The sequence below is a fragment of the Diabrotica virgifera genome, chromosome 4, assembly GCF_917563875.1.
Source record: "Diabrotica virgifera virgifera chromosome 4, PGI_DIABVI_V3a".
Lineage (NCBI taxonomy): Eukaryota > Metazoa > Arthropoda > Insecta > Coleoptera > Chrysomelidae > Diabrotica > Diabrotica virgifera.
The window spans coordinates 75,794,333-75,818,808 of record NC_065446.1 but is presented as its reverse complement, the minus strand read 5'-3'; the positions used below and the strand labels follow the sequence as shown (position 1 = coordinate 75,818,808).

General features: G+C 32.7%; 1 protein-coding gene across 1 annotated transcript in view; it reads right to left on the bottom strand.

The window, feature by feature from the left end:
- Nucleotides 1-2,235: 2,235 nt before the first annotated feature.
- LOC114332853 (27 kDa glycoprotein) overlaps nt 2,236-24,476 on the bottom strand; it is a 136,230-nt gene continuing 113,989 nt past the window's right edge. Inside the window, exons 4-5 of the mRNA XM_028282632.2 lie at nt 10,595-10,760; nt 2,236-3,445 (exon numbers count right to left, since the gene is read on the bottom strand). Of these exons, the coding sequence (XP_028138433.2) occupies nt 3,250-3,445; nt 10,595-10,760 (362 nt within the window). The 3' untranslated portion in view covers nt 2,236-3,249. The remainder of the gene's footprint in view (nt 3,446-10,594; nt 10,761-24,476) is intronic.

Below are 24,476 nucleotides of genomic sequence, written 5' to 3'. Positions count from 1 at the left end.
AATTTAAATTAAAGTTAGCTCATCGATAGGTAAATAGAAATACGAAATTTGACATTTCCAAATCCAAAATGGAGGCCAGCATGGCCGACCGCCCACCCGATACATTTCCCTACCAATCTAAAAACTTGTTTAAGATAAATTTAATTTGAAAAAACATTTATATAGCCTAAAGATGGGGCTATAACAAGAATATTATCGTTTTTCAGAAAAAGTTATGGGTTGCCCATATTTAAGGGGTCAAATTTTGACATAAATTTGAACTAAATTTTCTCAAAAATGACTCCAAGGAATTTGTTTATTTTTTGATATATTTTTTATGTCCTATCAGTAAATTGAACAACATTGGTCAGATTTCTTAACTCGCCATAGGAGGGGAGTTATGAATGTTTTATAAAAAAATATTCGAGTGCCCGTAACGACCTCTGTAATAGAAACTAAAATTTGAAATTTGGCAGACGTATATAGTACTTTGTTATCTATTAGTACAATAAATTTTACCCACAATATGGCTTCCGGTTTAACCGGAAATGAAAAAAAAATCTTAATTTTTTACATACGCCCTGTATATTTTTACATATTTTGAAAGAATGTAAAATTATTTTTCCAATGACATAAAACTCGTTGCTGTAACTCAAAAACTCGAAAAGTTACAGAAAATTGAAATTTTACTAGAATCTTTTGTGTGTCTCCTCTCACGCGATCATAGCAGAGCATTATTATAGGGCAGTCAATGAGGGTATTTGGCTCCGAATTCCATCCTACTACATCGATGTACTTGATATTTTCACAGTAAGTAGGGAATAGCTCAAGAAACAAAATCTACCCTATATACTATGGCGCTTTTATCTTGGGGCAATTCCCACCCCTTTAAGGGGGTGGAAAATTTATTGGTCAAAATAAGCATGGAAGTGGCTAGAGAACCTATTTTTAAGCAAAAACTGATCTATACTTTTTTTTGAGAACTCAATACTTTTTGAGTTATGCGTAGTTGAAAATTGGCCATTTTCATTTAAAAATGACACGTTTTCGGACGGTTTTTTGTGAATACCTTAAAAACTATGCATCAAACTAAAAACACTATATAATTTTTTTTAATTATAAATAACAAAGAGATTCGTTCCTTCGTAAATTTTCTATTTATAATACAAAAAGAGATATGGTAGGTAAAAAGAGTTTGTTTTTTGGTGCATGCTCAAAGTGCTCATGCTTTTGTAGTGTTTGAAAAGGCCTTTAAAACGAGCACCGTTAAATGTCGGTTACATTCAAACTAAGCGAGATATGGTGCAAAAAAATATATGACTAATGTACTTTAAGGAAAAATGAGAAGTAATTACATTTAAACCCTCATTCACCAGAATTTAAATGCATTGTTTTTCTTTTGCAATACCTCTTAATATAGTGTTATTTCTACTTTCAAAAAGTTGGACGGGTGAAAAAAATAAGATCAAATTATAGAGCGCATTTTTAAATTTTCTTAAACTTCTTCCTTTTGCTCCGTGCAATTAGAAAATAAAAATGTTCTATCCCCGAGAAGTGGTGGGAACCGCCCCCATGATAAAAGCGCCATAGTATATAGGATAGACTTTGAATAAGGAGATTGGGCTTTGGGCTACTCCCAAAATTTCATTACAATCCATGCAGTAAAATGCAAATATTGTAAACTATTAATGTCTCAGAAAAATGGACTAATTTGAAATGAAAGTATGACTAATATTCTATTGATTTATGCAATAATCTATAGTGTGTCCCCGAACATTTTCTCAAATGCGGGAATTAATGATGCGTAGAACCATAAAATATTTTCAAGTATACAAGGTGTTTCTAAAATATCAAAATAACGAGTCACTTTGTTATTTTTATAGAATGCCAGTATCTAGTACGATAACGATAATAGATCGGTACGATAAAGTTCTCGGGCGGCCCTTCCGTCCAGCGTTTTTTGCTTATTACTCTATGTTCTGCTATGTATTTATGTTAGATTCGTCTTTGCTTTTCAGTAAGATCTTTGTTGTGTTGAGTTATTTTATTATAAGTTTTCTTTTGTTTACTACATATTTCCACAGCGCCTCTTTGAGCATTACTATTTGGTTGTGTATTTTTTTCTTTCTGTTATATTTATATAATCACCGTTTTTTCCTATTCTGTTCAATAATAGTATTTATAGATGGTTTTCGTACTCTAGATTTAGTTCTCTTTCTAACCATTTGAATAAAAGGTTATATTATAATAAAAAAATAAAAAGAAGGATATGTTTATTTTAAATAACAAAATGCAAACAGATGAAACAAAAAATAATATTTTTATGAAATTAAATTGACAAGTTGTTTATTATTATATTTATTTTCGCTTCATATAAGTAACAGGCACATGAGTAAAGACTATTTAAGATAATATTTTATAACAACTACATATTACTTAATACACTTGACAGAAGCGTGACACTTACTACAATAAAACAACAACTTAAACACTATGTATGTAAATTGGGCATTATCAAGAAATATATTAAAAAACTAATATGTAATTAAACAATCTACTTCAATGTGTCCTTTACGTCCAAGCTGACCAAGCTGTAGAGATGAAAAAATATGGTATATATTACAAGAACATAATTATAAACATTCTTTGTCCCAATACATAAATGCTTTGTGTTAAGATCCCTTTACAATAAAATTCGAAAATAAAACTAAAATGTTTGAATCGTTAAAATAAAAAAATATTTTTGATTATTATTGAACTCATTAGAATTTATGTAATTAGCTACGTACAACTTAATCAGTAATTAAAAATAATTTTTAACGCTATTGCATTAACATCTACAAAAAAACGCTTATTTTGTTAGATATATTCAAGTAATACCTACCAAAGTTTTTTTTCAATAGATTTCCGCAACATTTCAAAAATATTGTGTAATATTGGTTGCATATAAGTAGATTATGTGTGGAGTTTTACTGAAAGTCAACATTTATTATACGTTGTGTAAACAATGTTGTAGCATTTAAAAGACTACTGGAATTATTATCCATTCAATAATAATGTTTGTCTCTATTTACTTTAAAATAAACTACATTTTAATGGCCTGGTAAGGGTAGGTAGACACGAATTGTTTCCCTTTATGCTAGGTATTTATAAATGTAAACAAAGTTATGCATACCTATTACAGTCATAATATTTGGCCAGAAGCATTTATATTCAAGAATGTTCGTGAGGTAGCCAGTTGTTTAACTAGTTCTTGTACACCAGAAAGGCTTAGAACATCCTAGAATACAAGTAGGTTCCTACCAATAACAAAATATTAGCAAACGAAAACCAAGACAAGCTTGACGCTGAACTGCAAACATGGTCTTGAACCAGTGCTAAATAGTCATCTACGATTTTGGAAGTATCTTTTGATTCACATTTAGCTACTTTTGAGGTGACGCATTTACGTCCAGACTGGAAGTCACTGCAAAAAAATAAATAATTGCAATAAATACACTTTCAAACAACTTTTTAAAATTAACTATTTAAATGGGAAATAAGCCACAATTAAATTTAAAAAATAATAATAAAAAATAAAAATGTCACAAGGAAATAGCTTCAGAACAACTTTTTAAAAGTAAATTTCATCTAGTATTTTTATATTGACTGGAAATAAACACTTTATTACAGTTCTTATTAGGTTCTTTTTTAATGACTTTATATGTCACAGATCGATACCTAAACTCTAAAATTTCTCAACTGTTTTTGTTCGTTTTTCACATTTTGGTCTTTTTATGTATCAGAACTACTGCAACCTTTTTTAATGCATTCTGTATTAAGTTAAGACTTTAATAAAACAAAAAAAGAATGTGTGTACTTTGTACGCGCGTAAGAAGTTATACTTCTATTACCTATATGATTTCAACGAAATCAATAAACTTTAAACAGTTTATTTATATTTAATTTAAATATTAAACTAATTTTAATACTTACTACCTTCCAAAAATTTTTATTAAAACAATACCAAAAATTAAAAAAATAAAAGAATAAAACACACACAAACACATTGAAAAATGCCACAAAGAAATTACTTCTGAACAATAATTGTTGCCAAAAACTAAATACGTATTTTCTGAAAAAAAATATATGATAATATACTTACAATCATAAAATGTATAAAAAAAAATAAAAAATAGTAACTTGCATTGGGATTCGAACCCGCTTCCCGTCAATCCCGCCGATCGAAAATCAAAGTGTTTCCCATTGCACCACCATCGCGTATCTGTCATGTTTGAATATACACCAACTGACCGTTTACGTTTACACCATAAACTTTTGACACTTGTTTTTTATTTATATGAATTTAAACAAATTAGTTTGATTTTTGTGGAATTAAAGGAATATTTTGTGGAATAACAATATATTAGGTGAATATTGGTAGAAATCTTGATAGTAATCAAATTATGTAAATCAAAGCAATACATACTATTTTGGTATTAGGTTCATTTTAAATTTTCGAAATAGGTAGGTACCTATATATTTTTTTATTAGGATACTGTAATATTTACAATTATTACGTACCTGTCGCTTTTAAAAACTATTTAAAAAGTCACTACAATAATAATTATTAACTTGCTTTTTTTCTGCCATCACAACAATAAATACTAATATACACAACATTTTTGTGTATCCATAATCTTCATATTGAACAATTATTGACAGATGATTTTAACACCCAATCGGATCCCGTATAACGTTTGAGCGACTAATACCATACTGTCGGTGTGCGCATGCGATAGGGAATGTAAAAATTCACCCTCGTGTCTAAAAAAGTATAACTTCAAAAATATATAAATTTTCTTCGTCAATTGACTGCTATAAATAGTTTTTTGTCCATGAAGTACAATAATTATTGCAGATTTTCAGTTGAGAGGTTTTTTAGTTTAGGTATCGATATAGCAGTTACCACCCTAACACAGTGCTTCAAAAAACATGGACGTAGTCTAGCGAGTGGTAACAACTAATTGCCACTCAACAGTCAGATTCTAAATTCAACATTTTCTGAGTTATTAATTTTTTCCTCAAAATCCTCAAGTTATATCTAAATCTCTTCATCGTCGATTTGAATATTTACGGTTGCCCTTTTTCTTTCTCCTGCTCAAATCTTGTTAATTAAATAATGTAGAACATAGTGTGAGAGAACATTAGAGATTAAGAACAAAGTCAATGTGATGACTGGGAGGGGCAAAGTGGTTTCAGAGCAGGAAGATCGTGTATTGATATCTTGTTTTGTATAAAACAACTAACTGAAAGATAAATAGCATATGGGATTCAACTATATCTAAATAGCGGAGGATGCAGAGGACGCTGGTTATATGGTTCGAAATCTGGCGGAGGAGTATGAAGAGTGGGGTGTGGAAATAAATACAGACAAAACAGACTGCATGACAATAGGCTGCAGAGACGAAGACCTAGACTTAGAAGAAAAAATAATAAAAAAACACTAAAGAACATAAATGCGTCGAAGTTATATTCACGGAAGATGGAAATGACCAGACAGATATACAACAAAAATTAGGTAGAAGAATAGTAATCACAAGTCAGATAAATTAATTATTTCTATGGAGTAAAGACATACGAGAAAATATAAAAAAACTGTATACAATACTGATTGAAAGGACAGTTAAATAAATATGGCTAAGAAATCTGGACAATAAGTAATAAAATTTAGAATCGAATAAACGCAGTAGAGAACAATTTTTGGCGAAGATATTATGGATTAATGGATCATGCAAGAACAGATAGAATAAAAGAAATGATGAAGATAGAGACAACATTAACGGATACGATAGAGAGAAAACAACTTTCCTGGTACGGCCACATGAGAAGAATAAATGATTAGATATTACCGATTAAAACCTTGGAATGGGACCCAAAAAGAAGATGGAAAAAATGAAGAGCAAAGAAGTCTTGAGAAAAATGGAACAAAATGGCCATGACCAGAAGAAATATAGAAGTAGATTCATGGCAAAATAGAAAACAATGGCGTTAAAATTGTGATAAACAGCCGACGATGAATGTAAGAAAAATGTTTGCGACTGGCGAATATCGTAATTATTGATACAAGGTACAGCCTTAAGTGATTCCAACAAAAAAGTAGGCACCTATGCAAAATGTCCGTAACTGCCTACTTTAGACAGATCCCGTCTGGAATAATTTATTGTGTTATTACGAAAAGTAGTAAAATATTAAAGTAACTAATGTATTCTTCTCTGGCCAATTCTTGCCTTGGGGTCATCTGTCACCCATATCATATAACTGGTCTAAAAATTAAATCCTCCAAAAATAATATTACTGAAACTAAAAGAAGACTACAAAGATGACATTGGAAAACTATAAATATCGCCAATAACCATACTTTTTGTCTAATCCCTTATGATGGCATCTTTGTGTGTTCTATGATAGGTGAATATGTCTACCTGCTGCCATTCAGAAAGTCAACAGATTTGTTTGTTAGTCTAAGAGCTAGTGAACAAATTAAGTAAGTAAGTAAGGCTACAAATTTTTATAGTGATAATTCATAGCACACCAAGGCTAAAAACCGTGACCTGACAGACATCAGCCCTGCACGTGTAAGGTTTACACGACCTGCACGTCAAACTTTCTCCTGTAAGGTTTAAATTTAAGTATTTGTTTGAGTAAGTTATTTAGAAGAAATGTGTACAATGCCAGGCGATTCTGAACAGCATAAGACCTTGCCAGGCGAGAGGAAAGATTAGGGGTTTCTCCTAAAATTATTATTTTTGCACCGAACAAAGTTTTTTGGGTTTTTTGAATTATTCACCCAGTATATTTTTTTGGAAATTGAAAGAAAGGTCATTCACCTATCCAGCAATATAAAGTTTTTCAAAATCATTTGTCAAATCACTGAGTAGTTAGTTTTTAAAATGAGAGGTGCAACGTGGATATCACATACCTAAATAACATAACTAAGCAAATTGATATTATGTTATGTGATTTCCACATTGCATCTCTCATTTTAAAAATTAATTGATCAGTCATTTGACCACCGATTTTAAAAAAATTTATATCGTTGTATAGGGAAATGACCGTTTTTTCAAGTTTTTATGTAATTGACCATTTTTTATGTCGCTTTTAAATAAAGAATGGCGGATTTTTGGAAAAAAAACGTTGTTGACTTTTTTTATTGAAACACCCAGTATATTTTTTTGTAGCTTGAAAAAACGGTCATTTACCTATCCAGCGATATTAAATTTTTTAAAATCAGTTGTCAAATGACTGAGCAAAGAATTTTTAAAATGAAAGATGCCATGTGGAAATCAGATAACATAATATCATTTTGCTTAATTATGTTAATTAGGTATGTGATATCCACGTTGCACCGCTCATTTTTAAAATTAATTACTCAGTGATTTGATAACCGATTTTGAAAAACTTTATATCGCTGGATAGGTGAATGACTTTTCTTTCGATTTACAAAAAAATATACTGGGTGTTCCTTTAAAAAAAATCAACAAAGTTTTTTTCAAAAATCCGCCATTTTTCTTTTCGTATTTGAAAGCGATATAAAAAATTCAATCCATTCAGACAAAACTATTAATAAAATAAAACATTTCATCGAAAACCGCATATTTCTATCTTAGGCCGTTTAGAAGTTATAGGCAGTTAAAATGGGGGAAAATATAAGTGGACACCCGGTATAAGCGATTAAATTATCGGTTATATATTACTTTGTTATATAAGCGACTAAAAATCAGACATTTAACTAAAAATTTCAATGTTGTCAAGGTAGGTAAATATTCTTTAAACATTGATTGATGAAATCCCGAATAGACAAGGCGAAAACGGCGGGTTCGAAGGGAAAAATATTCCCATGAGATCTTTTTGCATGATCACATTCGTAAGACATCCCAGAATAAGGTTCGAGAAGTCGCCCACGTGAAAAGTGGGCCAATTTTTCTTTTAACCATTTTTTTTAATCAAATTTCAAGAATCAATATTTTTGGCCCGAACAATTTTTTCTTTAATTTTTTGGAGCATTCTGGACAAAAAATGTCTCATATAATTTTTCTCTAAATTTGATCGTTTTCGACTTATAAGCAATTTAAAATTGAAAAAAAAAAAACCAAAAATGGCAATTTTCAAGGCTTAATAACTCGGTTAAAAGTTATTATTATGAAAGTCAATACTGAATTAAAGTTTAAAGCCCCCCCTACAAGATCCTGAAGAAATTTTTGTCATTATTTTATTACTAAGCTGTTATTTTTAAGTAATAAAAATAAGCGCCATGCACATGTGCGGCGGCTGTAAATGCTGAGTGCGAGAGAGAAGCCATTCCAGCAGTTCAATTGTGCATCTTACTCGCACTCACATTTACAGCCGCATCGATACGATCTAACCGCTCATTGTTATTAATTAAAAATAACAGCTTAGTAGTAAATTAAAGACACATATTTCTTCAGAATCATGTAGCGGCGACTTTAAACTTTGATTTAGTCACTTTATGACTTTCATATCAATAATTTTTAACCGATTTATTAGGTCTTAAAAATGGCTATTTTCGCGTTTTTCAAATTTTAAATTGCTTATAACTCGAAAAAGATCAACTTTAGAGAAAAATTATAAGAGACCTTTTTTGTCCAGAATGGTCCAAAAAACCTTAAAAAATTAGTCCGGTCCAAAAAGATGGATTTTTTGCAATTTAATTAAAAAAAATTGTTAAAAAACAATTGGCCCACTTTTCACGTGGGCGACTTCTTGAACCTTATTCTGGGATGTCTCACGAATGTGATTGTGCAAAAATATCTCATGGGAATATTTTCCCCAACGAACCCGCCGTTTCCGCCTTGTCTAGAAGAGTTTTTTGCAATACAATATCGAGAACCCCTTTGTTTTTTAATTGCTCATCAAGCGGGCGCGACACTGTAGTATAACTGAGAACGTTTGAGTTTACATAAATTCATTATATCGAGAACGGGCAAATTTGAAGAGAAATCCTCAGACAGGTCGATTTTTATTCTTAAATTAGGACTTTTTGGCATATATATAATACTAGTGACGTCATCCATCTGGGCGTGATGACGTAATCGATGATTTTTTAAAAGAGAGTAGGGGTCGTGTGATAGCTCATTTGAAAGGCTATTTAATTATCTATTCAGTAATATAAACATTAATATACTTATTTATGCAGGGTGTACAAAAAAACATTGTTTTTTTAAATTAATTTAGAAAAAGAAGAAAATTTTTTTGTACACCCTGTATAAATAATTATGTTCATATTTATTGTATAAATAATTATGTATGTAATTATTTATAAAGGGTGTACAAAAAAAATGTTCTTCTTTTTGTCCAAATTAATTTAATAAAAAAAATTGTTTTGTACACCCTGCATAAATAATTTTATTAATGTTTATATTACTGAATAGAGAATTAAATAACCTTTCAAATGAGCTACCACGCAATCGCTACTCTCATTTAAAAAAAATCATCGATTACGTCATCACGTCCAGATGGATGACGTCAATAGTATTATATATATGCCAAAAAGTCCTAATTTAAGAATAAAAACCGACCTGTCTGAGGATTTCTCTTCAAATTTGTCCATTCTCGAGATAATGAATTTATGCAAACTCCAACGTCCTGACTTATACTACAGTGTCGCGCCCGCTTGATTAGCACTTAAAAAACAAAAGGGTTTTCGATATTGTATTGAAAAAAACTCTTCGGGATTTGATCAATCAATGTTTAAAGAATATCTGCCTACCTTGGCAATATTGAAATTTTTAGTTAAATGTACGATTTAGGGTTAAAAATAGCCGATTTCGCAATTTTTAAAATTTTTAATCGCTTATATAACAAAAACTAGTAACCTAAGAGAAAAATCACTAAAGACCTTTTCTGTTTGGAATGACTCAAAAAACCTAAAAAAACTTTGTTCGATACAAAAATAATAATTTTAGGAAAAACCCCTAATCTTTGCCCTCGCCTGGCAGGGTTTTATGCTGTTCAGAATCGTCTGGCATTGTACACATTTCTTCTAAATAACTTACTCAAACACATACTTAAATTTAAACCTTACAGGAGAAAGTTTATTTTTTTTCTAAACTATGCACTTTTCGATTCACCTGGTAGATACACTTGCAGGGCTGATGCCTGCCAGGTCATGGTTTTTAGCCTTGGTGTGCTATGAATTATCACTATACAAAATTTCTAGCCTTACAGGAAGACCGATAGTCGGAGGGTTCACTAGCTCTTAAACTATGTGGTTTAATGGTTTGGGCCGGAATCAGTGTTTATTGTAGTCATATATGTCCTAGGATAATCTTGACATTCAGTTATTTCAAGTGACGTCCTATATACGTGGTAGAAGTTATTGGCTCTGATCAACTTATTCGTGTGCATGTATCATAGACCAATCATAGCATTGAAAAATGAGAGAAACAGAACGTAACAGTTTTGACCGCTATAACTAATATTGATAAGGCCTGGAAAAAGGTCAACCTTACCACCATTTATAGCTGCCTCAGTGCTAATTATCTATTACATACTACACATAAAATTATTGACGAATTTGTTTATTTGTATTTCTACAATTGACATTTTCATTACTTACCTACAGGTTTCTTCATCAAAACTGAATATGACCTTTTTATCGCTGGTTTGTTGTTTTTGTTGTTGTTGTTGTTGTTTTTGCCTATTCTGCAGGGTTTTGGCTGCACATTCTTGGACATCTTTACCTACAGTTTCCATACATTGCGCAAGATTACCACTAAGTAGTTCTAAAAAAGCAATTAAAAATATTAGAAACTTGATACCGATTCAGTTGTTTTGTCAATTGTACCCTTATTACAGTCACTTTTTAGCGTAATAATTTATAAACAATGATATTGAAAAGGGTCACACAAAAACTATTTTGAAGTCTCCCAAGAAAGTGATATCTTCAAAACCAATATTCTTATCTTCGTCATCTTAACATATTTTAACTCTTCAAAAGTAATGTTCGTTATCAGTGCGGTGAAGCTAAGTTTGAAATGTAGCATGAGAACTTGGAAAAGGATCACTACCCGAGCAATGCGACCAGTTTGTGGAAATAATGATAGAAGAATTCAAAAATTGAATGGGTTGCATAATATGTGAGTTCATTTTAAATGAAGTAAAGAAACACAGACGTACTCACAATCATTTAATTAACTTCGACGACCGGTTTCGATCTCTACAATATACAGATCATCTTCAGGTCGGCGTTACAAGTGATTAAATGCTACAATTAAAGAAAGTCAGAGTTAGAACATTGTCTGGTTGTATCAAAATACTGATAGAAAGTCAAAACTTTGGAAGGTATATAAATGTTGCATTTCAGAATAACAAACAAATACATATGTATGCATACACATGAGCAAACAGGTACTCATAAGCACGCACACGCACACAGATGCCTGCGGTTTATGACTATTTGTTAAATTATACTAAACTTTAAAAATTAAAAAAAAAATTTAAAATTTATTTCGAATTTTGATCTACTTACATGCCGTTACAAGGGATGAGTTGTAAATTCATCAATAGCATTTTTAAACTTCCAAATTATGCTAGCAGGATAGCTAGGTGAGGGACCGGGTAGGCGGACATACTTCGTAGGTCAAAACACAGTGAATTGGAATGGATCCTGAAGGCAGATGTGTTATGTGAAACGGAGATAGATGTATTAGCTATGAGAAAGACAACGTTTGGATGGAAAAGTCCGTAAATGCAGCTAAAGTGCTGATTGACTCTGTGTATGCACTTAACGATTGTAAAGGTCTTTGCTCTTAGATGTTTTTGAACTATGAGCAAAGGTCGAAGTGAGGAAAAAAGACAAATAGGAATCAGTTGTAAGATTTCGTTGTTCCCAGTCGAAGGACTGAGGGATGTCAGTTCGTTTGTATCAATGTAGGTGCCAAACACTAAAAGAATTTCTAGTGTTAGGCACCTACATTTATACAAACAAACTGACATAACCCAGTCCTTCGACTGGGAACAATGAAATCTTACAACGGATTCCTATTTGTCTTTTTTTCTCACTTCGACCTTTGCCCACAGCTCAAAAACATCTAAGAGCAAAGACCTTTACAATTGTTAAGTGCATACACAGAGTCAATCAGCACTTTAGCTGCATTTACGAACTTTTCCATCCAAGCATTGTTTTTCTTACAGCTAATACATCTATCTCTGATTCACGTAACACATCTGCCTTCAGGATCCATTCCAATTCACTGTGTTTTGACTTACAAAGCAGGTCCGCCTACCCGGTCCTTCACCTAGCTATCCTACTAGCATAATTTGGACGTTTAAAAATGTTATTGATGAACTTACAACTCATCCCTTGTAACGGCATGTAAGTAGATCAAAATTCCAAAAAAAAATTAAAATTCTTTTTAGAATTTTTAAAGTTTAATGTTATTTAACAAATAGTCATAAACCGCAGGCATCTGTGTGCGTGTGCGTGCTTATGAGTACGTGTTTACTCATGTGTATGCATACGTTTGTATTTGTTTGTTGTTCTGAAATGTCAACATTTACATACCTTCCAAAGGTTTTGTCTTTCTATCAGCATTTTGATACAACCATATAATGTTCTAACTCTGGCTTCCTTTAATTGTAGCATTTAATCACTTGTAACGCCGACCTGAAGATGATCTGTATATTGTAGAGATCGAAACCGGTCGTCGAAGTTAATTAAATTATTGTGAGTACGTCTGTGTTTCTTTGCTTCACTTTACTTTATTTAATCATAGAAGACTCTGGGGACTCAGACTAACAACTCACACCTCAGAGTCTTCTAACATTATTACCACAAACTGGTATGGCTCCTGTAGAAATCTATCGACCATAGATCAGATTTTGACTCTAAGACTCCTGCTTCAAAAAGGATGGGTATTCAATAGAGCTATCCATACTCTCTTCATATATTTCCGACAAGCATACAATAGTATTAACAGAGATCAGATGTGGAATGCAATGGCAGAACTTTCAGTTCCAAAAAACTTATTCAGCTTGTTAAGATAATATGCGTAAATGGCTGTAGATCCAGAGTACGGATAGGTAACAAACTCTCAGGATCGTTCGAAATAAGCAGTGGCCTGAAAAATAGAAACAAGCAGATGCGCTGTCACCTCTCCTTTTTTTTAACATAATCCTGGAGAAAGTAGTAAGAACAGTAGAAATTAAAACAGAATTACTCACAGTAAATGGACCAAAATTACTACTAGCATACGCGGATGACATTGACCTTGTGGGAAACACAGTCACCAATGTGAAGGAGACTTTCAATAAATTGGAGGTAGAGGCAAAGGAAACTGGTTTAAGGGTAAATGAAGATAAAACGAAATACAAGTGCATCAACAGACAAAAGGGATGAGAGAGAATAGGGATGAGAGATTTAAATTCCTCGGAGCAACAATCAACTGCAGATAACGATATCATGGAAGAGAATTAAGGGAGAATTCAGGCAGCATACAGATGTATGTATAATGTATAGATATAGCCTCCACAATATTATTAAATCTAAGAGCCTAACACGAGAATCAAACATCAGAATATATAAAACAGTGATTAGACAATTGCTCATGTATGGGTGTGAAACGCATAGGCGTAACCAGGGGGGGTTTTGGGGGTTGTAACCCCCCCCCCCATTGGGATGTACTTTGAGCTCTATACGCTTAACACCATAGCCCTCAGAGACCTTCCAGTAGTTGTAACCCCCCCTTTCAAGTAGTGGTAACACCCCTTAGGATCATCCTGGTTACGCCTATGGTGAAACGAGGAGTCTGGCCAAAGCAATTTAAAGAAAACCTAGATGTTTTGAGAGAAAAATACTCAGAAGAATCTTTGGACCCTATCAGGACCTAATAGCAACCAATACCAAATGAGAACAAATGCTGAGGTCAAACAGATGTATAGGGCGAGCGACGTAGTCCAAGAAATTAAATTTCAGCGTCTAAGATTGGTTGGCCATGTCCATAGACTCCCTAATAACCGCCTTGCCAAACTGATCTGGGAGGAAGCCCCCACAGAGAGAAGGTCCTTAGGACGCCCACGAATGCGATGGTGAGACAGTATATGGTCAGATTTAAGAACAATGGGGCTACCCACTGACCCAACTATCATGGACGACCATTCGTGATGGAAGCGAGTTATGCAGTCAGAAGAAGTAATCCTTTAATATTAACATGCTCCTTTTCTAACTTGGCTGCAGCGTACTGATGACGACCAGTAAGAAATTTTTATCTATATACCTATTTTGTTCTTAACTTGTTCTTGTTACAAGATATGCCATTACGTTTTTAACTTGGGAAAGGATCACCACATGAACAATGTTGCCATTTGTGACAACCGTGTCAGAAGACGCTGCTATTCAGGGCGACGCGACGACCAACACAGTCACGAAGTTTCGAGAATAAGCTGTAGTTAAATATGCTTAGCTATGTAGAGCTTAGCTTGGATATATAATATTTAGCTCTTCCTATTTTAAGAATTTCGCACTTTCGCAATTTCAACTTGGCTATATTATTAGTTAAGCCATTTATGTAGGGTAACTTTTTGTAAAAAACGGGATTTCATGGTCTCTCAATTTCAATTTTACTAGGATAGCCGTTGGTGTCCCTGATGAAGATGAAAAAAGAAATACTCATCGAAATATCGAACTTAACAGAAATAAATGTAGTTTCACTGTAATCTACAGATAGCAATGCCTTATCTTCTTCTTCGGGTGCTATGTCCGTTTATCGAACGTTAGCGATCATGTTGGCAATCATAACTTTATTCGCAGCAGATCTGAAGAGCGATTCCGAAGTGTGACCAAACCATTGCCTCAAATTTCTTAACCAAGATGTTCTTCTTCTTCCTCGACTTCTTCTGCCTAATATTTTACCCTGCATAATTAGATGTAGAATGCTATATTTTTCCGGATGTCTACAAACATGCGCAAAATACTCGAGTTTTCTAGACTTTTTCATTTTTACCAGTTCTCTGCCTTTCTTCATCCTGCTCAGAATAATATCATTACGCACCCTGTCCATCCAGCTTACTCTCAGCATTCTTCGATAGCACCATAATTCAAAGGATTCGACCATCTTAAGCATTCTTCCTGTTAAGGTCCATGACTCAACTCCGTAGAGAAGAACGGAAAACACGTAACACTTTAAAATTCTTGTCCTAAGACTCAAATTTATGTCATGACCGCATAGAATTTTCTTGTAACGGAAAAATGCTGATTTGGCTTGAGCAATTCTGCAACGTATTTCGGTGGATGGATCCCAATTATCAGTGATTCTGCTTCCCAAGTATGTTATAGCTTCAACTCTCTTAAGTTGTATATCATTAACGTGAATTCCAGCATCGATGACATTATCCTTACTGACGACCATATATTTTGTTTTTTTGACGTTAAGGTGGAGACCATAATTACTGCACTGTGCTACCACAGAATCCAATAGATATTGTAATTCGGTATCACTACTGGCAATCAGTACAGTGTCGTCTGCATATCGGAGATTATTTATCAGTTTCCCGTTTGTCACAACTCCACCTTGTGTAGTACTGAGTGCCTCTTCAAACATCTTTTCTGAATAAATGTTAAAAATTAATGGTGAAAGAATACATCCCTCCCCTGGTCTTACTCCACGTTGAATGTGAATCTCTTCTGTGTGATCACCGTCTACTCTAACTGTGGCTTTTTGATTCCAGTACAAGTTAGCAATGATTTTTAGATCTTTATCGTCAATATTAGTTGACCTTAGAACATCTAACATCTTAGTATGTGATACTTTGTCAAATGCTTTTTCGAAATCACGAAAACATAGGTACACATTAGCATTTACATCTCTACTCCTTTGTACTAATACCTGCAACCCTAACAGGGCCTCTCGTGTACCTAGTCCATTTCTAAAGCCAAATTGAGTTTCGCCCAAATGTTCTTCGATTCTTTTATATATTCTCGCATGGATCACACGCAGAAATACCTTAAGTACGTGGCTCATTAGGCTAATGGTTCGATAATCATGACATTCTTTTGCCTTCGCTTTCTTGGGAATTGGTATAAAAGTAGATTTCAGCCAATTATGTGGTAAGTAACCATGATTATATATAGCATTAAACAAGTCAACCAATACTTTACTTCCGCAATCTCCTAGTAGTTTTAGAACTTCTGTGGGTATTTCATCAGGTCCCATGGCCTTCTTTGATTTTGACAAGCGTATAGCATCTTCCACTTCGCTTTTAGTTATAGGTGGTCCACTATTCGCGTCCGTTATGTTATGTTGTATTGGTCGATCATCCTGAAAAAGCGCTCAATGTATTTCCTCCATCGGTGCAGTTTTTGTTTGGTGTCAAACAATAGATTTCCATTTGAATCAGCTATCGCACGACTACTTATATTTCCACACTTTTCTAATTCTTTTACCTTCTTATGCATGTTGAAAGAATCATATTTTCTTTCATACTCCTCGATTTCTCCACATTCTTGGGAGAACCATTGCGCTTTAGCACTCCTTATCTTCCTTCTTATTTCAGTGTACAATAACTTATATTGGTCTTCATTGCGATTTCTGTGTAGTCTTCTTCTTTCCATCAAATCGAGAATTTCCTGCGTCATCCATCTTTGTTTTGGTTCAGCTTTCACCGTCTCCAATTTCCCTTTTATATGAGTCTGAATGGTATCTCTTATATTTGTCCATATTTTTTCGATTCGATCTTCAGGTGATACTTCAGTGATACTTTTGATGTTTTCCATTTCTCTTTCCAAGTCTTTTACAAATATATGCTTAACGTTTGGCTCTTTAACCGCTTCTAGATTCATTTTAGGTTTTGGCTTTTTCCTAAATATGTGTTTTAATCTTACAGTCATCTTAGCCAAGAGTAAATTGTGATCTGATGGCACATCCGCGCCTGGATAGGTTTTGACTGACGTTACAGTATTTCTGAATCGTTGATTGACCGCTATGTAGTCTATCTGGTTACGGACAATATTACCAACTGCATCTGCTGGCGCTTTCCACGTATATAGGCGACGCTTAGGTAATTTGAAGAAAGTATTCATTATACATAACTTGTTTTCGGTACAGAACTCTACGAAACGCTCTCCTCTATCATTCCTGTTGCCTAGACCATACTTCTCTACAGTGTCTTCTTCTTCTCCACTGCCTACTTTGGCATTTAAGTCTCCCATTAGGATAGTGATTTCATTTTCTTTATCTGTTTTATAGCCTTGTCTAAGTCTGTGTAGAATGTCTCTATCTCTTCTTCATCACACATCGATGTTGGCGCATACACTTGAATTAAATTGATGTTTATTGATGTCGAATGGAATCGCATCACTATAATTCTCTCTGATATTGGTATCCAATCCATGAGTGATTTGCTAACATCTTTAGTAATAATGATCCCTACTCCGTGCCTATGATTGTTGCTGTCTTCTCCAGAGTAGTAAACACGATGTTCATCTTTTGCGCATTCACCCTGTCGAGGCCAACGCATTTCGCTGATGCCTAAGATTGAAATTTTTAGCCTCTTCATTTCCTTGATGGTATTGTGTACCTTTCCTGCTTCAAACATGCTACGCACATTCCAGGTACCTATTCGTTTTTCTTCATCTCCTTTAAGTTTGACAATAGCAATGCCTTATAAATCAACACTATTCCATATAGACAACGCGAAAACGGCGGGTTCGTTGGGAAAATATTCCCATGAGATTTTTTTGCATAATCACATTCGTGATGCATCCCAGAATAAGGTTCAAGAAGTCGCCCACGTGAAAAGTGGTGTAATTTTTTTAACAATTAAAAAAAGTGACTTGCCGTCATACTTTCAACATGTGAACAAGTCAAATCCACAGCTCAGATGTTACCTGGGGCAGATTAGCTAAATATTTTAAACATCCTAGCTTAATGTAGCATTTTAAACCAACGTTTCCTTGACGGACTACTTTTACTGGGCTTTGACCCACATATTTTAGGTTAAACAATATCTTGGTGGTTAGCATGTACATTGCACGTAAACACTGATGATGACTGGTAAACTAGTCGAAAACTAGTTACGTGATTTTGATGTGGCCCTTTTGAGGGATTTTAAATATACCTTTTATACAGGATTTTACTGTTTTTTGTATTATATGTTATACAGCCAACTACAGAAAAACTTTTTCCTTGTGGATTTTTTAATTTTTTTTAATCATATTGCAAAAATCAATGTTTTTGGCTCGGATAATTTTTTTTAGGTTTTTTGGACCATTATGGATAAAAAAGGTCTCTTATAATTTTTCTCTTAAGTTGATCGTTTTCGAGTTATAGCAATTTAAAATTGAACAAAAAATGAAAAATGGCGATATTCAAGGCTTAATAACTCGGTTAAAAGTTATTATTATGAAATAAAGTGACTAAATCAAAGTTTAATGCCCCCCCCCCTACAAGATCCTGAAAAATTTTTGTCATTATTTTATTACTAAGCTGTTATTTTTAAGTAATAATAATGAGCGCCTTGCACGTGTTAGGCGGCCGTAAATGCTGAGTGCGAGAGAGATGCCATTCCGGCAGTCCAATAGGGAACTTGTATAAAATTTTAAATTTGAAAAAAACGTTATAAATCACAACAGAACATAATTTAAAACATGTATCAAAGATATGATGATGATGGTGATGTTTGGCATGGAAACTAGTCCATTTGCCACAGATTTTTGCATATTAACATAATCTTATTATAAGTTATTAATTATGGTATATTTACGAACTGAAACTTGACTGTTACAAATCTAAATTATATATCCGGAAGCGTATAGATGATTGCATACGAGTTCAAATATTGATTTCTGATTGAGTGACAGGAGATGGGTTATGTTTGCTGGAAGTTGCACCTTACTTTTTACAAGGTTTTCAGAAAATATATCTGAAAGCGTTTTATTCTTAAAACATCCAAAAAGGATGTGATTAATATCACACTGGGAAATATTATCGCATGAGCACTTTCCTGATTCGATAATGTTGAATCTAGCCAGGTGAGCTGGAACAGCACCGTGACTAGTTTTTAGTCTAACGATAGTTGCAGCTGATCGTTTAGTTATGTTATATTGAAATATATGTGGTAATTCTGTTAAGGATGGTAACACAGGATGAATCTTATAATAATGATTATTTGAAGTATTCGCCAATACTTTCCATCTGTCTTTCCAGTTATAGTTTATTTTTTCATTATGAAATTTGGTTAGATCTGTGACAGTGAAAATATATTCTTGTATACCAGAATGCGTGGAATTCTTAGCAAGCTCGTCTACTATTTCATTACCTTTTATCCCGCTGTGACTTTTTGCCCAAATAAATGTTACATTTTTGTTTCTAATTTTATGTTTAATTTCACATATCAGCTCACAGGTCTTACGATTTAATTCAATATTATTAAGTCCGCTAAGAACTGACTTAGAGTCCGAAATAATCACCAATAGATACTGCTTCTGCGGTGTAAATAGAGCAATGCGAATGAAGTTTTATGTTAAATGACTTGTTTTTGGAAGGAATGTACACTGCAGACCCTACCTTTCCATCGTTAAGTCTAGAGCTGTATCAAAGATAAAAAAGTTTTGTTTGTCTTTCGTTTGGCCCCTAAAGACGATTAAAAATCAAATTATACCAGCCAGTCCAAAACGCGTCGTGACGTCATCGGGCTATATGTTTACATTCTGAACCAACAAAGTAAACAAAATTGTATATAATTTTAAATTAGACATTATAAACTACAGTAGAATATATAGTTATGTGACGTTACAAGTGTTTTTGATCGTTTGAACTATTCATAGAAAAATGTACTTTTACAAAATGGTTTTACTTTACATAGTAAACCTTCTTTTCTTTCCTTCAATAACTATATCAAACTCCAATCTCAACAAACTGGTATATATTATTACAATGGCATACGATAAATGTCATTAGAATATAAATATCTTTCCTTTATTCCGCGACGACGAGCTGGCCAAATACCCAAGTAGGTGGAGACCAATAAACTAAAGAAGAAGAAGAAGAATATACCTAAATATAACCATAAACGGAAACATAATATAGTTAAACTATATGACGCCACGGGTCGCTTAAACTATTTTAAAATTCAGAAGACTTTAAATTTGTACTTCTAAGATATTATGAGTTTTTGAAGCGTGAAATTTTGGAAATCTCATTTTTATACAAAACTGAACATTATTATGTAATAAAAAAATGTACAAGTTCCCTATTGTGCGTCTTACTTGCACTCACATTTACAGCCGCGTCAATAAGATCTAACCGGCCATTGTTATTAAATAAAAATAACAATAATTAAATTTATGTAAAGAGAAATCCCGACATACAATATCTGCTGTCGAGATTCTCTTTAATTTAAGTTTGAAGCAAGTAGCTGAGACACTAGCCAAGTAGCAAGATAAAGTGAAGTGACAGTGACAAAATGTCATGAATAAACTTTCTTCAAATTACTTAATGTCATAAATGATTAAGAATTTTTTAACGTAGAATAATTAGCTTAAATTGTTGTTTCTTTGTATTTTCAGGTAGTATAATTTTAAGTTTGTAAATATTGTAAAATTAATAAACTTTGTATTTTCAGAGCAACATCAATTTAGTTTAAAAAAAGTCAAAAGTCCCAAGTCCCAGTCTATAGTGGTGTAAAAAGTAACATATTACAAAACAACAATTTTGCTTAAGTACACTCAAAAATGGAAAAATTAAGGTTTGACTTTAAAATGGTAGGAGCACAAGATGGAAAAACAAATATGATGTGTATAACTTCAATTGGCACACCAGATGGAAAAACCTTTTTATTACCAGATGAGTTTCAGCCAGCGAATTTGCACAAAGGAGTGTGCAAAACACAGGTATATGCAAGAATAAAAAACTCTATAAAGAAAAGAAATAAATCTAGAAAAGTGTGGATAACCTTAACAGAAGAATTATCAAAAATCTATCTAGATGAAGATGAAAATTTATATTTTGAGAATCAATATTTAGAAGAACTGACAGAGAGTGATAGTGAACCCACATCAGATGTTCAAGTTGACACAATACAAAAACTATTGGAAAAACTGATGGAAAATAAAGAACAAACATCTGAAATTCAGAATTTAAGCAAGATAGCAAAAGATTTTATGATTGAAAAATTTGATGGAAAAAATATAAACGCAAACCAATGGCTATCTGAATTTGAAAGAGAATGCGAACGTTGTTTAATTCTAGAAGAAAAGAAAAAGATTGAAATTTTAAAATTTTTCCTTGAAAAGGCAAGTATAGACTGGTACAGCTGTATGATACTAAAATTTACAGTAGAATCAGATTGGGAAGACTGGAAAAATAATTTTTGTGAAACTTTTGGAAGTAAAGGGTGGTCTCAAATCCGATATACTCACACATTTAAATACCAGACTGGTTCCTTATTAGAATATGCAATAAAAAAGGAAAAGCTACTACTGCAGGTGAGTAAATCCATTGACACAAGCACATTAATAGATTTAATAACCATTGGCCTACCAAATAATGTTGCAGATAAAATTGATAGAGAAATATTACAAGGTACCCAAGATTTGTACAATGAGATAGGTAAACTTGAACACCTTGCAACTAGAAGTCTAATGAAAAAGAAAAAATATGCAGAAAATAAATTCAAACAATCAGAGGAAAAAACTCCTTGTAAAATATGTGAAAATGCAAATAGAGGAAAACGGTTCCATTCTGAGGAGAATTGCTGGTTTAAAGAAAAAAAAGATAAAGCTGGTCAAGTGAGGACAATAAATAACAATGCAATGTTAGAAGTGGAATTGAGCAACGAGAATCCAAAAAACTTACAATAATACCATTAATTGTGTTCAACGTAAAAATAAACAACATACTGAATGTGAATGCACTGTATGATCCAGGATCCAATGTGTCACTGATAAATTCAAAAATATTGAAAATAAAACAGAAGGAATGGAATAATAAACATTCAGTTAATCTAAACACAATTAATGGTAGTTCAAAAACAAAAGGTATGGTTACATTAAAATTAAAAATTTTAGACGTTGAAAATGAAATGAATGTTTTTGTTATAGAAAATGAAGAATTTAAGTATGATTTTTTAGCGGGTTTGGACTGTTGTTTAAAATTTAATATAAGTCACAATGAGAGACTAGAGATTATACATAACAATGATAGAAATATAGAATCACCAGAAAAAAATAAATATGTCAAAATTCCTGATGTACTAGGTGACATAAACAAAAAAGAATATAAAATTAATTTCAATGAAAATTTAAATATTGATCAATTTGAAATAGAAAAAAATCATCTAGATTTAGATAAACAAGTTAAAATTGAAGAAATAATTGATAAATATGCAACGGTATTTGCCAAGGATAAATATGATGTTGGTACAGTTAAAGATTATGAAGCCCACATTGATCTAATGGTAGAAAAATACTGTTACAAACGCCCCTACAGATGCACAATGGAGGACAGAAAAGAGATAGAAAATCAAGTAGCAAAATTATTGGAAAAGGGTTTAATTGAAGAATCATATAGTCCTTTTGCTGCTCCTGTTACATTGGCATATAAAAAAGAAGAGGGAAAAAAATCAAGACTGTGTATAGACTTTAGAGAACTTAACAAAATAGTCACACCTCAATCACAGCCTTTTCCATTGATAGAAGATTTAATAATAAAAACAGTAAACTGTAATTACTTTACAACATTAGACATTAACTCTGCGTTCTGGTCAATTCCAATGAAAATTGAAGATAAACATAAAACAGCATTTGTAACACAAGAGGGACACTTCCAATGGACCTGTCTACCATTTGGATTAAAGACATCACCAGCCATTTTCCAAAGAATACTGAGTAACATAATAAGAAAATATAAAATGTCAGATTTTGCAATAAACTTTATTGATGATATTATAATATTCTCTAAAACATTCACAGATCATATTTCACATATATCTACATTATTGGAAACAATTATGAAAGAAGGGTTTAAACTAAAATTCTCAAAATGCTCATTTGCGAAAAATAGCGCAAAATATTTGGGTCATATAATCGAAAAGAATTCGGTGAGACCATTAAAAGATTACCTGACCGCTGTAAAAGATTTTCCAGTTCCGGAAAAGAAAAAAAATATCCGTCAATTTTTGGGAAAAATAAATTTTCATCAAAAATTTATACCACACAGAGCAGTTATACTTGAACCGCTATATAACCTATTAAGGAAAGATGTTAAGTTCATCTGGACAAAAGAATGTCAAGAAGCCTTCGACAAGATAAAAAATTGGTTGTGTTCACAACCAATTCTGAAGATATTTGACCCAAACGTCCCAATTAAAATCTACACAGATGCATGCATGATTGGTGTGGGAGCTGTGCTAAAACAGGACGATGAAAATGGTAATAGTAGACCAGTGGCATATTTTTCAAAAAAATTAACAGAAGCACAAAAGAAGAAAAAAGCAATATATCTAGAATGCTTAGCCATAAAAGAAGCTGTAAAATATTGGCAACATTGGCTAATGGGCAAAGAATTTAAGGTATATTCTGACCATAAACCCTTAGAAAATATGAATTTTAAAGCTAGAACTGATGAAGAATTAGGTGATTTGGCTTACTACTTATCACAGTACAACTTTAGGGTTAAATATAATCCAGGGGCAACAAACCAAGAAGCGGACTGTCTGAGCAGAAATCCAGTATTAGAACCAGAGGAAAATTTGGACGATTTTCTTCAGTTTGTAAACCACTATTATAGTGATTTACAAATGAGTGAATCCATAAGAAAAATTAACTTAATAGATATCGCAGAGATACAACAAGATCAAAGAGATTTACACAATAGTAATTTGACATTTAAGAATGGAATCTATTATAGAAAAATAAGAAAAAGAGACAAAATTTTAATATCAGAAAATTTTAGTATAGATCTAATAAAAAGGACACATTACACCTACTGCCATTTAGGACAAACACAGATGATAAACAAGATAACTCCATTTTATACAGCAAAAAACTTATTAAAAAATATAAGAAAAATATGCAATAACTGTGAAATTTGTTTGAAAAACAAATCAAGAAGAAAACCCAAATATGGATGGATGTCACATTTAGGTCCAGCAAAACGACCATTTGAAATAGTTTCTATAGACACTGTTGGAGGATTTGGTGGATGTCGGTCAACAAAGAAGTACCTCCATATATTAATTGACCATTTTACAAGGTACGTTTATATTTTAACATCACAGAATCAAAGTGCAACGGACTTTATAAAATTGACAAAAATGGTAACAGACAATTACCAAGTCGACATAGTGTTAGCAGATCAATACCCTGGAATAAACTCGAAAGAATACAAACAATTTCTTAAGAATAATAATACAAAACTAGTATTCACTGCTGTTGATGCACCATTTTCCAATGGGCTGAATGAAAGAGTAAACCAAACGCTCGTAAATAAAATAAGATGTAAAAT